This window comes from Leptodactylus fuscus, chromosome 3 (genome assembly GCF_031893055.1).
Source record: "Leptodactylus fuscus isolate aLepFus1 chromosome 3, aLepFus1.hap2, whole genome shotgun sequence".
Taxonomy (NCBI): domain Eukaryota; kingdom Metazoa; phylum Chordata; class Amphibia; order Anura; family Leptodactylidae; genus Leptodactylus; species Leptodactylus fuscus.
In genome coordinates this window covers 140,409,592-140,426,593 of record NC_134267.1, presented here as the reverse complement: position 1 = coordinate 140,426,593, position 17,002 = coordinate 140,409,592, and the positions used below count along the sequence as shown (strand labels likewise).

Sequence of the window (17,002 nt, the reverse complement as noted above, 5' to 3'; positions counted from 1 at the left end):
TGGTCTCCTTTAGGATACATGCACACGAACATGAACTTGTTCCTCCAAAAGATCAAAATGGGCAGGTATAGGAAATGTCCTGAGTTTTGCCCTGGGCTCACAACCCTATTCATAGACTCCTGCTGATATACAGGCATGTGCATGGGGCCGTAGAAAATAATGAAAATCAAGGGTGGGGCACTGACAAAGCATTTGTTCGTGTGCATGGCACCTTACACACAGGGATAATGCATATTATGATTTTACAATACATATAATGCACACAGTGAAATCAAAGTAATGGGACAATACACTTAGTGATGTCACTGTACAGGGATGATATGCACAGTAATGTTATAGTACAGGGATAATACCAACTATAACATTATAGCACAGAAATAATACACACACAAGTCACTGTGTACCCTATAACATCACAGCATATGAAGAAAGTAATAATAATGATTTCACAAGCAGGCATTATAATGTCACAGTAAAGTAATGGAGGTGTTTTGAAGGGACAGCAGTGTTAATGTGGGCTCTCCAGCTCCTTATTGGACCCTGCATGTCTCGCCGCCCGAGGCGGACTAAAAAAAGCTCCCGCTCCCGGGAGGAGGGGGCGGTGCGAAGGGGCGGAGCGAAGGGGGCGTGGCGGAGCGGCACTAGCAGGCAGAGAGCAGGCCCCGAAAGGACCTGCTCTCTGCCTGAGCGTGAGGGGAGGCCGCTGGAGCAGCGCTCCCCAATCCACAGCTCGGTGACGCTAAGCCAGTCCAGGACAGCTTGTCCTGGACTGGCTTAGGAGGAAAAATGCCGCCCTCCCCGGGGCCCTGGCATAGCACCGCCTGAAGCGGTCGCTTCAGGTCGCCTCATGGGAGGTGCGGCGCTGCATACCAGGATCTAATTTACTCTTGTTTCTAATGAAAACAGCTGGGGGTCCCGATGGTAAGACTACCACCAATCTAAAACATATACCCTATCCTTTAAGGGATCTGTCACCAAGTACAAAATACTAAATTCCATGAACCGTTCAATGCTTTCTGTGCTCCAAATCCATTTGACTTTTTATTTTTAAACTCTGTCTACCTGTTCAAAAAAATATGAATTAGCTCTTATTCCCCAAGTGGGCAGGAACCTTTTGTTTTTCTCATAGAAAATAAAGGGACCGGGGCCACACAGTGGCTCAGTGGTTAGCACTGCAGCATTGCAGCGCTGGGGTCCTGGTGTTCAAATCCCACCAAGGGCAAAAAACCATCTGCAAGGAGTTTGTATGTTCTTCCGTTGTTTGCATGGATTTCCATCCCATATTCCAAAGACATACTGATAGGAAAAAATGTACATTGTGAGCTCTATGTGGGGCTCACAATCTACATAAAAAAGAAAATAAAGGGACTACCGCCTGAATAAGAACTAGTTTACATTTAATCCTCCAGGGGCCATGTCTTTTGAGTAGGTGGATGGATTTTAAAAATAAAGAAAACCCCCAAATTGAGTCAGAGCAGAGAGGGCATTAAATGATGTATGTATGGTATTTAGTATTATGTACTTATTATGTACTATAGATCCTAGATACTATAGATCCTCTTTAAGAACAAAACTTGGACATCCGCTATAAGCGGTATTCATGTATCACAAGTCTTACCTAATGGTGGTGAGCAATCAGCAAGCATGGAGGAAAATCTCACCTGAATATTCTGACTGTATGGCTGTAAGTACTAGCTAATGGCTGTTTATATCAGCAGGAGTGTAACTTGAGGGGGTGCAGAGGGTGCAGTTGCATCAGGTCCCAGTAGCCTTAGGGGGCCTATAAACACTGGCATCATTCTTGAGATTGCAGCTTCCATCTAGTCTATAGTGCAAGGAGACCCACAGATTACCCTAACCACACTAAGCTTGACTAAACTCCTTAGCGCCTTTAACCATCACTATCAAGAATTTGCTGTAGGGATGCAGTAGAGGGCCCGTACAAAGGATTGCATTGGGACCCACGAGACTTTAGTTACGCCACTGTATATCACATATCCACTCCAAACTTTTCCATCAAACAATATTTCCAGTTTGTCCTTACCTAACCATATATATATATATATATATATATACCGTATATATGTATATTATATCATGAATATGTTGTGCTACGGAAAGTGTTTATGCTGTATTATATTGGTAATAAGCTGTGGGCCTCACCGGGCCTCACATTTTCTAATCCTGGCAGCACATGAGTCATGTTCTAGACCGTTGACTGTGTTAAATGTTTTGGTAGCGAAGAATTAAATTGATTTTACTCTTAACAGTCACAAACATGAGTAATAGCGAAGTCACTTCCTAATATGTCAGCTCTTCCAATGAAAGCAGCAGGAGATGAAACCCTTGCCCAGTGTGTATGCAGTTATTTCAGGGTCTCATTGAGCAGAAGTCAGAACCAATTTAGTCAAGAGCTTTGTTTATGGCTCTCCACTATTCTAGTTGTATGAAGACCTTGTCACTGAACAGCGGAGGGAATGGGGAGGGGGGTACTCAGAGGTAGACCCCCTTATTATGGGGAAAATCATCAAAGCTTTGTACATTCTGTTCTGCCTTAGTAACTGATGTCACCTAGCCTGTAGTAAACAAGCAGTGCCTACACCAGCACTGCATTGCCCAAAAAGCTGGAGGCTAATACATAAACACAGGGCTGATGTTGACAAGGTTTTCACTCTTTTCTGACTATTATGTAAATAATAGAAAACAGCGTCATTCCGAATGTTCTTTGCCGTTGTAGGCTCTGTGTTCACACAGTGCCGTTTAGGAACACATTTTTTTTTTCTCAAAATCAAGACTGCATTGTAAACAGAGAAAGGGAAACACATTATTCTATTTTTTTAATCTAATCCAAAATTTAGCAAGAAAAGAAACAAATCGGAAATGAGTGTATACAAACTGCAGTGCCAAGTCTGGTTGGAGACTTTGACAATGACAAGTGCTGGGCATCAATAACACTATCAAATCACAGTTAGAGGGGTCTATATGTTCTTTAGGGTTTCAGACTCCGTTTTGCACATTGCTGGAGGTTACTGGATAAGTATAGGGGTCACTGTGGTCGTAGCTGCGAGTGCGACTGTCATAGGGGCTCAATGCCGAGTAAACTTCTTTGATTTCCTTTTACGCTTATCTGTTTGTTTGTCCAATGGTGGTGGTCTGACATGATGAGACCCTCAATCATTCTGTGAACGAGGATGGGGGGGGGGGGTGCTTTTTTCTTTCACACTGATAATGTAGCAGTGGATGTAAACGTGCTTGATTCATTTTAATGAGAGTGCTGGAGATATACAAGTGCTGTACGTTGGCTATTTCCCACACAGTCCTATTAATTTATCAAAAGTAAATGATTTACTAAGATTTTCATTTGCTTATCCATCATCGGTTTTTCTCAGTGTGCACTTAGATTATATTAGTGCTTGATGACAGCAACAATATGGCATGAACGTCTTCAGTATTTTATCATATAAGGTTTAATAAATCACTTTTTGATTAAACATATAATAGTCCTTGAGTCATTGTTGCGTTGTTTCGTTAAGTCAGCCGTTTCATTTTTAATAAGAAAAATAAAACTAACAACCATTGGGACTTATATTTTGTTCTGTGCAGTGTGTATTGTGAGAAGGTAACAGGCAGAGCGCTGGAGTCCAGATATATCAGCCCCAGGTTTATGACATATGTGTGGTCCAGGGTGGATCTGGAGTACGCCTTATCTCCAGGTGTTGATCCTGGGCTCATTACTAACCCATAAAAAGCTGCAGTTCATGGCAGTTCCAAGAGGTGAAAGGGGTTGTATGGTTCTGTCCTGTAACCCTGAGTCCAGTGAGACAATATTGCGCCTGTTGTGTTTGTGTGGCTGGACGTAAGCCACATGTATAGTTAGGTTATCCATTCTGTTAGCTAATGGCTCAGATGAGCAGGTATCTCTTTTGTTTTTGCCTGAAGTTAAGGCTGTATTTTGTTTTATTTTTTTGTGCCTGAAGTCAAGGTTTATTTATTTTCCTTTTTTTTTATTTTTTATTTTTTAAATAAACTAGTTTGCTGCATTTCATGTCCCTGTCTTGACTGTTTGGGTCCACACTACTGCTTCTACCGAGCTAACTTCCCCACAGTATAGACAGTACATAATATATGTACAGTATATATTTGTATTTGTTTAATGGAATAGACAAATTGGGGCAGATTTATCAGTATTGGTGTTTTCAGATTTATCAAGAACAGCGCCTTAATGTGCCTTGTGTTTGTAGAGGATGTGCTTAATTTATGATCAGACATACCAATTACTAAGCTCAGAAAACCGCTTTAAGGACGGGGTCCCACATGGTATAAATCCAATTTAGCCAGGCCGGAAATGCGGCAACAAAAACCACAGCATTTTACAGTCCCTGCAAAATAGATTGGATTCAGCGAATCCCATCCACACATTGCAGATTGCAAGCAAGCAGTACTTTCCTCTCCACTGATCTTGGGTGGAAACCTAGCGTACCCCATTATAGTCCATAAGGTTTCGGGTTTCTGTAGGTAGCCTCTTTTTAACTGGATAGGGATTTCAGGGGGGTTTTTGGGTTCACTTGTGGAAAAATGGAAACTCGAATGCTAATGTTTCACCTTATGCTAGAGAAATTTGGGGCATAGCAGTTTGGAGGAACAGAGCCGGCCTTAGTGCTATAGGTTGATCATTTGGATATTGTGAAATATATAACTATCTCAGCAACAGAAGCACAGATTTTCAGCTTTGACGTAGCTTGTGACAGGCCTTTTGTCAGAAAGTCAAATCAAATTTGTACAACATTTTAGTCAGTCTCTGCTGATGTCTTAACAAATATATCAGATTGCTGCTGACCCTGCCAATTTCTTACAAGCCAACCAAGATTTTGAGGAAAAATAAAATGTGTTAAGAATTAACAATTACATAATTTTAAAATGATAAAAAAAAGTTGTTTTTTTTGTAGAACCCCAGCTTGCACAAAGATCTGCAACTTTTTTACTCCAGAAAACTTAGGTAAATAGCTTAAGAACTTCCCCCATGGTACCGGGAATGCCATATATAGTACAAATATAAAACACCCTCAATGTTGAGAATTGTGACTGTCCCATGTGAGACCATATGTGGCCTTGCACTACAAAGAAAGCGAACGTGTACTAGCATATCCTGTAGTAGACCTCTTGACACTTTGAAAGCATTGGCCAGACAAGTAATAGCTCTTTTTTGTGTTACACTGAATAACCTCTACAACAAATTCTGTGGCCTTGACAGAGAGAACAGTAGGCAATATTATGTAGTTGAGAAATACATCAGTGTTATCTATCCTGGGAAGATATTACACAAATGTTACAGTCTGCTGGTGAAATATTCTATTCACTACATCATTTAAAGAGGACAGTTTGGTTATACAGTGTATGTGTTAATAAGATATCATATAACCTTGTGTTAGTCTAGTCACATATTTTTCCCTTTAATTTTTAGTTTTTTCTTCTTTTAAAGAAGAAATACTAGCAAATCCCATCCACACCTTGTGCAAACGTGACAATACAGTGTAAACGCTGCAGTTTCCAAAACTGTTGTGGTTTTGAAAATCGCAACGTGTCAATTATACCATAGCAATGCTAGCGGTTTCCCTATATGTATAATGGAAGCAGAAAGTTTGCAGAGGAAACCTCTGCGGTCTTTCCGTGAAAAGCACTGAGGAAAAAACATTGTGTTTCCACGGTTTTTCCTGCACTTCTTTTTTTGCTGTGACCTTATCCTTAGGCCAAACTGCATCATCACCATGTGGAGCCCTGGCGTTAGGCTAAGGCCCCATATAACAAAACAGCAAAAAAAAGCTGTAAAAATAAATACATTGGAAACACATCACATTTTTTTTATCAGAAGTGTTTTTCTTTGCATTTTTGCAGTTTTCCTCTGCCTTTCTGCCCTTATTATGCCTACAGGGAAAATGCCAGCGTTTCTTCAGTTATAATATACATGCTGCAATTTTCAGAATAGTAGGCATTTTTGAGAACACAGCTTTTCTGCTGCAGATTTAGTTCTGCAGTATGTGACAAGGATTAGCCAGGATCCCACTTTGTAAGGTACTGTAAATGCAGCTTTTTTTTGCTGCGGTGTTTCCACAGCAGTATGTTTTTGCAACGTGGGGCTTTTTGCTTTAGAATTCAGCAAGGTTTCTGGTGGAGATTTAGCCTTGCCTACCACCACTATTGCTCTTAGGGTGCATTCACACCAAGGAAAATGGCACTGAATTTAGTGTGAAATCTGCGTCAGATTCAGTGCTAAAAAAAGCCTCCTATTGACTTCAATGGGTTTCTTTTTCGGCAGAAAAAGGAACCCATTAAATTCAATGGGAGGATTGTTTTTTTAGCGCTGAATCTGATGCGGATTCCACACCAAATTCAGCACCATTTTCCTTGGTGTGAATGCACCCTACTATAGTAATCTTGCTTACAATGTAGAGTGCTAGGTCTATAGCATAATAGTTATTACCTCCATATTAAATTGAATACCCTTAGAATAGACAGACAATTGAACATGTGTGACCACAGCACTTATTCTTTGTTCTTTCTATGTATGTCACTACTTAGGCCTGCAAATGTTATATAACATAATGAGTTCTACCTTTTCCCTACAGTTCAATAAAGCCATTTATTGGTTGCATCGAATTGGTGCAATTTCCGGACCATAAAAATCAGTTTATTATACTGTATTTACAAAAACACTTGTTGCAAGATAACTTGTCGGGTAAAGATTACAATGTATAGCAATCCCTTATATTTCATACAATATATTTTCCACTTCATTAACCTGTCACTGTTGCTTTTTGCTCTTTGTAATGTTCTTCTAATTGGGCTCTGGAAGGGTGTGTGGGCTAATAATGGCCTTGTATTTGTATGGCAAAGATAAATTACTCTTTGCGCTTGTCAATAAAACATGAAATAATGTCATATTAATGTGTTTTTCATCGGTTTCAGCATTATAAGTCTCATTTTCTTTTTTATTGCAGGCTAAGGTGAATAGCTGAAAAACTGACATATATATATAATAAGCGCATACAAGGAAACCAAATATTTTAGCAGCGTGAAACACTGGCGATGAACGCTCTAATTGAAAGCAGCTTAACTTCTGAAGGGAATTATATCCGTCCTGCAAGTGTCACCTTAAAGCTAATCAAATGTGACTCATTCCTGTGAGATCTCTGCGGCTAAGCATGTGTGTGTAACATCCACTGACCTAGTAGTCAGCAGTCCTGGATCTAGAAGATACTTGTATGTTCACGTCGATTAAAACTGAGCCATCAATGTACTGAACACGATTTGTGAACTGCAATTTTTAAGGTATTTCCGGGAGAGGAATTCTGTTGCAGATCCACTGAATACACAGAACAGACTTAATGCTGTTAATTGGAACTGGATAGTAATAAAAAGAAAGCAATCCTCTCTGAGCAAACATTACAGGCTGAACATACCAAGAAGTTCAAGAGTTCAGTTTTCTGTGGAACTGGTGCAGTCCTGACACACCTCTCCGCTCTCAGATTCAAGACCAGCAGGCTGTGAAAGTTGCAGTGTTGAAACAAACCCTATCTGGTGTAATGCTCGAAAAACAACAGTGACGCAACAAAATCAACAGCAAAAGCACCAAGGTTATGTGACAGCAGTCTCAAAAAAGAACGAATATGGATACCTCATTGTCTATTGCTCCTTACCCCAGTGATTTGAAAGTAAATGATGCAAGCAAAGGGGCCACGTCAAAGAGGACATGTGAGTACAGTGGGTCCCCTGGAGATGGGTTGGAGGCAAGTGGAAACTCTGGAAGGCTTGCACACAACATTGAAAAAGACAGCGTACCCCACACTAATGGTGGCTACCGTCTTCATTCCGATACTGTTGTACAGCCTATGCATAGTCTAGAAATTTCTAGGCAAGTAACTTATAATGATGCTGAGGACATATCAGTTTCTGAACCACTGAGCGAAGGTAGTGTGGCGTTGAGTGGAAGTCAGTGGGATATGAACAATGTATCAGAATTGGAGGAGGATAGTGAGGAACGAAGTTTATCTGAATCTGTGTCGCTCAGTGAATACCTGCATGCTCATGCAAGACCACCCAATGAAGCGAAGTTTGGTGGATCTGGTAACGCTGAACCCCAAGGTGAACCAGACCTGGTGATTGAAGTGACTGGGGGGCAAAGGATTAAAGCACATAAGTCCATTTTAGCTGAGAAGAGTGATTATTTCAGGGCCCGATCATCAAGAGACATTCTTAAAATTAAAGGAGTAAGTTACCAGACTCTACAGTTGCTTGTGGATTATATTTACAGCTCCAAACTGGAAGTGAAACAGGAAAATGTGGTGGAAGTTATCAGCGGGGCAAAGTTTCTACAGATCCCTTGTGCTGTACAGTGTGCCATGGATAGTATGAGGTCCCAGATATCACTCAAGAACTGCTATCAGGTACTCTATATTGCTAAAAAGCAAAGACTGAATGAGCTCAAGGAAGCCGCTTACAAATTTATGAGTGACCATTTTCTACAGGTTCTTAGAGACCCAAATGTCTATGGCAGACTGACAGGTGCAGAGAGAGACTTGATTTTGCAACGTAGAATGGACGGCAAACAGTGTTTGGTGGTGGCAGAAATTAATGATGCTTTTGAACGAATGACTAGTAGTAGTCGTCCTCAAAGCCGAGAGAGCAGTAGACCCCAGAGTCCATCATCAATTGTGTCCATTGAAGATGATGGGACTGCTTACCAGGTACATTGCTTCACTGAATCTGCTAGGGGATGGCGGTCTTTGACAAAGATTCCAGATGAAGCAAATACTAAAGGTTGTGGAGTCTGTGTTCTATATAACTATTTGTTCATTGCTGGTGGTATTAAAGGGAGTGGTGAAAAAGCAAAACTTTCTGACCAGGTATTTTGCTACAACCCCTTGACTGATACCTGGGATAAGGTCCGACCACTCTCCCAGCCACGGTCACAGTTGAAATTACTAGCTCTTGATGGATATTTATATGCTATTGGTGGGGAGTGTCTCTTCACAGTAGAAAAATATGATCCTCGCCTGGACCGTTGGAGCTCAGTAGCTTCATTGCCTAAGGGTGCATTTGCTGTGGCCCATGAAGCTACAACATGCAATGGTGAGATATATGTATCCGGAGGAACTCTTTTTTACCGACTACTCAAATATGATCCAAAACGCAATGAATGGCAAGAATGCCCCTACAACAACAGCCGCCGACGCTCTGCTGGGATGGTATCCCACAAAGGCTGCATCTATCGATTTGATGTCAGTCGTGAGCATGGCCTTAGTGTTTTCACCTACAATTCAATGGCTAGGCACTGGAGTGAGGGAGTCAACCTACGTCCTGGCCAAGGACCACCACCGCCCAGTCTGCCATTTCGCTGCACAGTCATGGGAGGCAACATCTATTGCTTGAACAGAGGTGTAACACTGAGAGTGCCACTACCACCAGAAGGAACTGGAGGAGAAATGGCTAGCTGTGAGCTGGAGCTTCTTCCATCACCAGAAGAAGCAAAAGGAGTCCTATTTCCATTTGTTCTCTCTTTGCCTGAGAATAAGTCATAACATTAAGACCAAGGATATATTGCATATGTGTTTACATTTATTTTGCATGTTTTTAAATGTCTTTTTGTTTCAATGGCTAGATACATTAATGCCGGGATCACAATATTTCCAGAAATGCATGTCTATCACTGTACAAAGATCATAAATATGTGAACATACATATTATATGCATTTTATCAGAAATGCCCTTGTAAGTTAGAACCAGCCTACAGCCCTTTACCAAGGAGAGTTTTGCATGTAGTAGATATCATTATGTGTTTCCAATATAATGAACCATGTGATGGGGATATTTCATAGCAACATGTTTGAATAGATATGCATCTAAGAAACATAGCTAAAACTTACCGCTTAAACTTAAATTGTGACATAAGTTAGATATTACTGAAATTCTCCTTATACTCTAGTGATGATGTCACTACTGACAACTGTGGTAACCCGACAGCATCACTTTCAGGGAGTCTTTACATATATATACCCTCTGGAGTGGTACAGAAAACTGGAGGGAAACCAGGTGTCCATCCATTGTTCTAGGCATGGGCTCAGATCTTCCAAAGAGACGGGCAGAGAAACAGTGCGGGTAACATTTTTTGTTATCTGGCTCCTGGACAGCTCCAGCACATCTGATACAACAACTGATATGCCGAATTGTCTTGTATTCTCCATGCATATTTACTGCCTTTTTAGGGTCTGCTTTTGGCCTGTGTCAGACTGTATCCTATCTTTAACTTGTATTATGGACACCCTTTAACAATCGTTTGACAGATTTTTATCATGATACCTTTTTATATATGATGTATTGAAAACTACAGTTTACTGTGATTTTCAGGAACACAGAAAATGTATACATTAAAGTATATATTTTTATAACTGATGTCAACGGCAGATGGATCCAAATATCTGGTTAGATGTTTACAAATGTTTGCACAGTATAAACGTTCCCCTTTCAAAAGAAAATAATATTTTCATCACCCCTCCTAAATATTTCATCATATATACAGTGTTTGTATTCTGCTACACAATGCAATGATAGCCAATCTCATCTTATCATAGCCAACTCTCATTTTATATAGCTTTATATGGAACTGACAAAGCTAGAGGGTCTTTGGAATCCATGGGAATCCATGACATTGTGAATCCATGACATTGGCAATAACTACAGACATAAAATCTAATTGTGCATCTATTATATTTATAATGAATTGTGCTTGACTGTATAACTACATTAGCACTGTTGTTATTTGACAGAATACTCATTTTTGTAACAGTGACTTCCTATGTCTCTGGCATTGCCACTACAGGCTTATTTGATGCTATTGCTTGTCTGTATTGTCATTTCAGGATGGTAACATCTTATCTTTTTAGTTAATCTGACCTTTACACATTTATTTTTTTCCAGTACCATTGTTGTGTCCCCAGAGACTTTTACAGATACAATAGGAGATATTTATCTTGTGTTAGGAAGTTTTAAATACGTTAGGATCGAGATAATGGAACCACAACAAGAAAGCTGCCTCCATGGAAAAAATAATGGAAAGTCAATTTAACATTCCATTACACAGCGATTTTCTTTCATGGGCACATAATAGTACTGGAAAAACATGTATCGGTATTGTAGCAGTAATAGCGTCTTAAAATTAAACGTAAGTTATGTTTATTTCCCAGTAAAATGGTATATACCTATAGCGATTTATGGTTATACACATAAGACAAAGACCTAATGGGGAGAAGGAGGCTGAATTTTCTTTATATGTTTGCTGCAGATATCTTTCTGCAATGTGTAGATGGGATTAGCCAGAATCTCATCCACTTTGCAGGTACTGTAACACACTGCGGTTTCTGCTGCGCATTTTACTGTACCTGGTAAGATAGGATTCTGGCTAATACCATCCAGACATTGCAAAAAATATCCACAGCGGACATGCTGCAGTTTCCAAAATGTCATATTTTTGCAATCACAGCATGTTAGTTATACCTAAGGAAATGCTGGTGTTTTCCGTATCTGTATAATATAGACAGAAAGTCTGCAGAGGAAAACTCTTTCTTTCTCACTTTCTTTGAAAGGCACTGCGGAAAAAACGTGTTGCGTTTCCACCGCGGTCTTTTCCACAGCACTTTATGGCTGTGACCCGCTCTGTGGGGCCTTAGCTTAAAAGCGTTTGTTGCAACATGAAATTCTTTCCAATGAGGTAAGCCATTTCATTTGTTCTATTGATTAATATGCCATGCTAGACAGACAGGGAGGCATGGAGGTCCTTAAGCAGAGTCTGATCCATACATCCAATCGTTATATGACCCTTAGAAAGCAATTCATGCATGTTATTCTTAATGTATTCCTTTTCAGTAATGTGACACATATCGGGAAGATGTAACAGAAAGGAATGCTGGTCTAGTTTTAACAGAGCAGGGAAAATCATTTTCCTGCACAAACCAGCTCTTTTATCTGCAGTGCTGGAGGCGATCCCCAGTTCATGTAAGGCATAACTTAAAGGTTCGGCAGCACACCCATGCTCCCTCTGTCACAATGTGTTCAAAGCCTTCAAACTGCAGTCAAGAAGATTTTATGAACTGACAAAAAACTTCTTGAATGCAGCCACTTATAATGTATATCACAGATTATTATAGAATCATTACATTGTATACACTGGGCTTTATATTCTGCATCATGGGCCAGATGTATTAAATGCTTATTTGCCTGGCCTGATATAGTACTGCTTCCCAGTGTGATGTACTGTATGGTCTCCTACAGATCCAACACTAAAATAGATAATCTTGGGATTGTAGACATGAAGGCAGGATTACTTATAGGCTTCGGAAAGTATTCTGTAGTGGCAGATCATCATTATCTGATAGAATTTGTCTTCAGCTTTATTTGTTATTGGGCTCACAATTTGATACTTCACTGAATGTCTATGAGTCTATTTATACGTCTATTTTTATGTCCATCAAAATGAACAAAGCTAGAGCATGTCTGAGTGAAAAGTGACCCATCAAGACAGACGTGTTTAGACTCCTAGACCTACAGCCATCACATGACCATTCTTCTCTGTTGTGTGCAGTGGCGTAAATACTGGGGTAAGAGCAGTAGCAGCTGCCACAAGGCCTAGGACATTAGAGGGACCTGCCCCTGATGTTTTTTTTTTTTATTAATAGAGATGAGCGAACAGTGTTCTATCGAACACATGTTCGATCGGATATCAGGGTGTTCGCCATGTTCGAATCGAATCGAACACCACGTGGTAAAGTGCGCCAAAATTCGATTCCCCTCCCACCTTCCCTGGCGCCTTTTTTGCACCAATAACAGCGCAGGGGAGGTGGGACAGGAACTACGACACCGGGGGCATTGAAAAAAATTGGAAAAAGTCATTGGCTGCCGAAATCAGGTGACCTCCATTTTAGACGAATAGTGGATTTCAAATCCGGGTCATATGAGAATGTGAACTTTGTGACTATGAGACAGGGATAGCTGTACAGGCAGGGATAGCTAGGGATAACCTTTATTTAGGGGGGAATGTTATTAAAAATAACTTTTTGGGGCTCTATCGGGTGTGTAATTGTGATTTTTGTGAGATAAACTTTTTCCCATAGGGATGCATTGGCCAGCGCTGATTGGCCGAATTCCGTACTCTGGCCAATCAGCGCTGGCCAATGCATTCTATTAGCTTGATGAAGCAGAGTGTGCACAAGGGTTCAAGCGCACCCTCGGCTCTGATGTAGCAGAGCCGAGGCTGCACAAGGGTTCAAGCGCACCCTCGGCTCTGATGTAGGAGAGCCGAGGGTGCACTTGAACCCTTGTGCACCCTCAGCTCTGCTACATCAGAGCCGAGGGTGCGCTTGAACCCTTGTGCACACTCTGCTTCATCAAGCTAATAGAATGCATTGGCCAGCGCTGATTGGCCAATGTATTCTATTAGCCTGATGAAGTAGAGCTGAATGTGTGTGCTAAGCACACACATTCAGCTCTACTTCATCGGGCTAATAGAATGCATTGGCCAGCGCTGATTGGCCAGAGTACGGAACTCGACCAATCAGCGCTGGCTCTGCTGGAGGAGGCGGAGTCTAAGATCGCTCCACACCAGTCTCCATTCAGGTCCGACCTTAGACTCCGCCTCCTTCGGCAGAGCCAGCGCTGATTGGCCGAAGGCTGGCCAATGCATTCCTATGCGAATGCAGAGACTTAGCAGTGCTGAGTCAGTTTTGCTCAACTACACATCTGATGCACACTCGGCACTGCTACATCAGATGTAGCAATCTGATGTAGCAGAGCCGAGGGTGCACTAGAACCCCTGTGCAAACTCAGTTCACGCTAATAGAATGCATTGGCCAGCGCTGATTGGCCAATGCATTCTATTAGCCCGATGAAGTAGAGCTGAATGTGTGTGCTAAGCACACACATTCAGCACTGCTTCATCAAGCCAATACAATGCATTAGCCAGTGCTGATTGGCCAGAGTACGGAATTCGGCCAATCAGCGCTGGCCAATGCATTCTATTAGCCCGATGAAGTAGAGCTGAATGTGTGTGCTAAGCACACACATTCAGCACTGCTTCATCAAGCCAATACAATGCATTAGCCAGTGCTGATTGGCCAGAGTACGGAATTCGGCCAATCAGCGCTGGCTCTGCTGGAGGAGGCGGAGTCTAAGATCGCTCCACACCAGTCTCCATTCAGGTCCGACCTTAGACTCCGCCTCCTCCAGCAGAGCCAGCGCTGATTGGCCGAATTCCGTACTCTGGCCAATCAGCACTGGCTAATGCATTGTATTGGCTTGATGAAGCGGTGCTGAATGTGTGTGCTTAGCACACACATTCAGCTCTACTTCATCGGGCTAATAGAATGCATTGGCCAATCAGCGCTGGCCAATGCATTCTATTAGCGTGAACTGAGTTTGCACAGGGGTTCTAGTGCACCCTCGGCTCTGCTACATCAGATTGCTACATCTGATGTAGCAGTGCCGAGTGTGCATCAGATGTGTAGTTGAGCAAAACTGACTCAGCACTGCTAAGTCTGCATTCGCATAGGAATGCATTGGCCAGCCTTCGGCCAATCAGCGCTGGCTCTGCCGGAGGAGGCGGAGTCTAAGGTCGGACCTGAATGGAGACTGGTGTGGAGCTATCTTAGACTCCGCCTCCTCCAGCAGAGCCAGCGCTGATTGGCCGAATTCCGTACTCTGGCCAATCAGCACTGGCTAATGCATTGTATTGGCTTGATGAAGCAGTGCTGAATGTGTGTGCTTAGCACACACATTCAGCTCTACTTCATCGGGCTAATAGAATGCATTGGCCAGCGCTGATTGGCCGAATTCCGTACTCTGGCCAATCAGCACTGGCTAATGCATTGTATTGGCTTGATGAAGCAGTGCTGAATGTGTGTGCTTAGCACACACATTCAGCTCTACTTCATCGGGCTAATAGAATGCATTGGCCAATCAGCGCTGGCCAATGCATTCTATTAGCGTGAACTGAGTTTGCACAGGGGTTCTAGTGCACCCTCGGCTCTGCTACATCAGATTGCTACATCTGATGTAGCAGTGCCGAGTGTGCATCAGATGTGTAGTTGAGCAAAACTGACTCAGCACTGCTAAGTCTGCATTCGCATAGGAATGCATTGGCCAGCCTTCGGCCAATCAGCGCTGGCTCTGCCGGAGGAGGCGGAGTCTAAGGTCGGACCTGAATGGAGACTGGTGTGGAGTTATCTTAGACTCCGCCTCCTCCAGCAGAGCCAGCGCTGATTGGTCGAGTTCCGTACTCTGGCCAATCAGCACTGGCCAATGCATTTCTATGGGGAAAAGTTAGCTTGCGAAAATCGCAAACTGACAGGGATTTCCATGAAATAAAGTGACTTTTATGCCCCCAGACATGCTTCCCCTGCTGTCCCAGTGTCATTCCAGGGTGTTGGTATCATTTCCTGGGGTGTCATAGTGGACTTGGTGACCCTCCAGACACGAATTTGGGTTTCCCCCTTAACGAGTTTATGTTCCCCATAGACTATAATGGGGTTCGAAACCCATTCGAACACTCGAACAGTGAGCGGCTGTTCGAATCGAATTTCGAACCTCGAACATTTTAGTGTTCGCTCATCTCTATTTATTAATAATAGGCTGTTACCTATTGGAGTAATCCCAGCAGGTAACAAGCCCTATTTACTTACCAATCCTCACTGTGGCTCACGGCCCCCGGTGCTTCTCCTTCTGCAGAAGTGGAGGCAGCTGTGATCAGGAGCGGGGATCGGTAATTGAGGCCGCAGGCCCGCGAATCCACAAACACTGTTATCATTTTACTTGGGGGATCTTTTCAAACCCCAGAATATAGTGATCAGAGGCTCAGGGGAGGTGAAGAAACATAAAAAAACACTGTTACTCACCTCTCCGATGCTGCAGCAGGCTTCGGGCCTGTTTGGTGACGTCACGCAAGCCAGGCCAGCGTCCTTATGCATCGCGACATAGGCTTTGCTCACGTGATGTCTGGTCCAATGTTGAAGATGGACAAAAGTAGAGGGGAGTGTGCCGGAGTCAGGGAGAGGTAAATAACATTGTTTATGTTTGTATCCTCCCCTGGGTCTCCAATCATTATCTTCTGGGGTCTGAAAAGACCCCAGAATATAATAATTGTTCATGGGTGGTCTACAATGGGCCATAATAGTGTGTGTAGGGGCTACTGTGGGGCATAATTGTGTGTGCAGGGGCAACTATGAGACATAATACTGTGTGCAGAGGCCACTATGGGCCATAATAGTTTGTGCAGGGGCCAGTATGGGGTGTAATAGTGTGTGCAGGGACCACAATAGCATGTGCAGAGGCCACTATGGGGCATAATACTGTGTGCAGGGGCCACTATGGGGCATAATATTGTGTGCAGGGGCCACTATGAGGCATAATACTGTGTGCAGAGGCCACCATGGGGCATAATACTGTGTGCAGGGGCCATTATGGGGCATACTAGTTTGTGCAGGGGCCACCATGGGGTGTAATAGTGTGTGCAGGGACCACAATAGCATGTGCAGGGGCCACTATGGGGCATAATACTGTGTGCAGGGGCCACTATGGGGCATAATACTGTGTGCAGGGGCCACTATGAGGCATAATACTGTGTGCAGGGTCTACTGTGCTGTGGGGCATAATAGTGTGTGCAAGGGCTACTATGGGACATAATAGTATATACAGGAATTTGGTTTGTGCAAATGTTCGCCTTGGGGGTCAGCCATTCCTAGTTACACTACTGGTTGTGTGAGTTAGTATTTCTTCTCTCATGCCTTTAATGATCACTTAGAGCCAATACCGGCATGTGAACATTACATATAATTCTATTCTATGATTTTATGTTTAACTGTTACCTGAATAAACTAAGGCAATACCATTTAAAAAGGCAATCTACCAAATGTCTCTGGCACACTTTTAGCTAATGTACCTTCCCCTAATTTAAGGTTTTATT

The 17,002-nt window shown here is 42.5% G+C and overlaps 1 protein-coding gene across 4 annotated transcripts in view; it reads left to right on the top strand.

Moving 5' to 3' along the window:
- Window positions 1-12,718, top strand: part of KBTBD11 (kelch repeat and BTB domain containing 11) — a 32,677-nt gene extending 19,959 nt beyond the window's left edge. For 3 of the 4 annotated variants that reach the window (XM_075268407.1, XM_075268406.1, XM_075268408.1), the window contains exon 2: window positions 6,996-12,718. In XM_075268407.1, coding sequence (XP_075124508.1) covers window positions 7,665-9,575 — 1,911 coding nt within the window. In that variant the 5' untranslated portion in view covers window positions 6,996-7,664 and the 3' untranslated portion in view covers window positions 9,576-12,718. Of the gene's footprint in view, window positions 1-4,980; window positions 4,997-6,995 lie in introns of those variants that run through there. The other variant, XM_075268409.1, reaches the window with a different exon arrangement.
- Window positions 12,719-17,002: the final 4,284 nt, after the last annotated feature.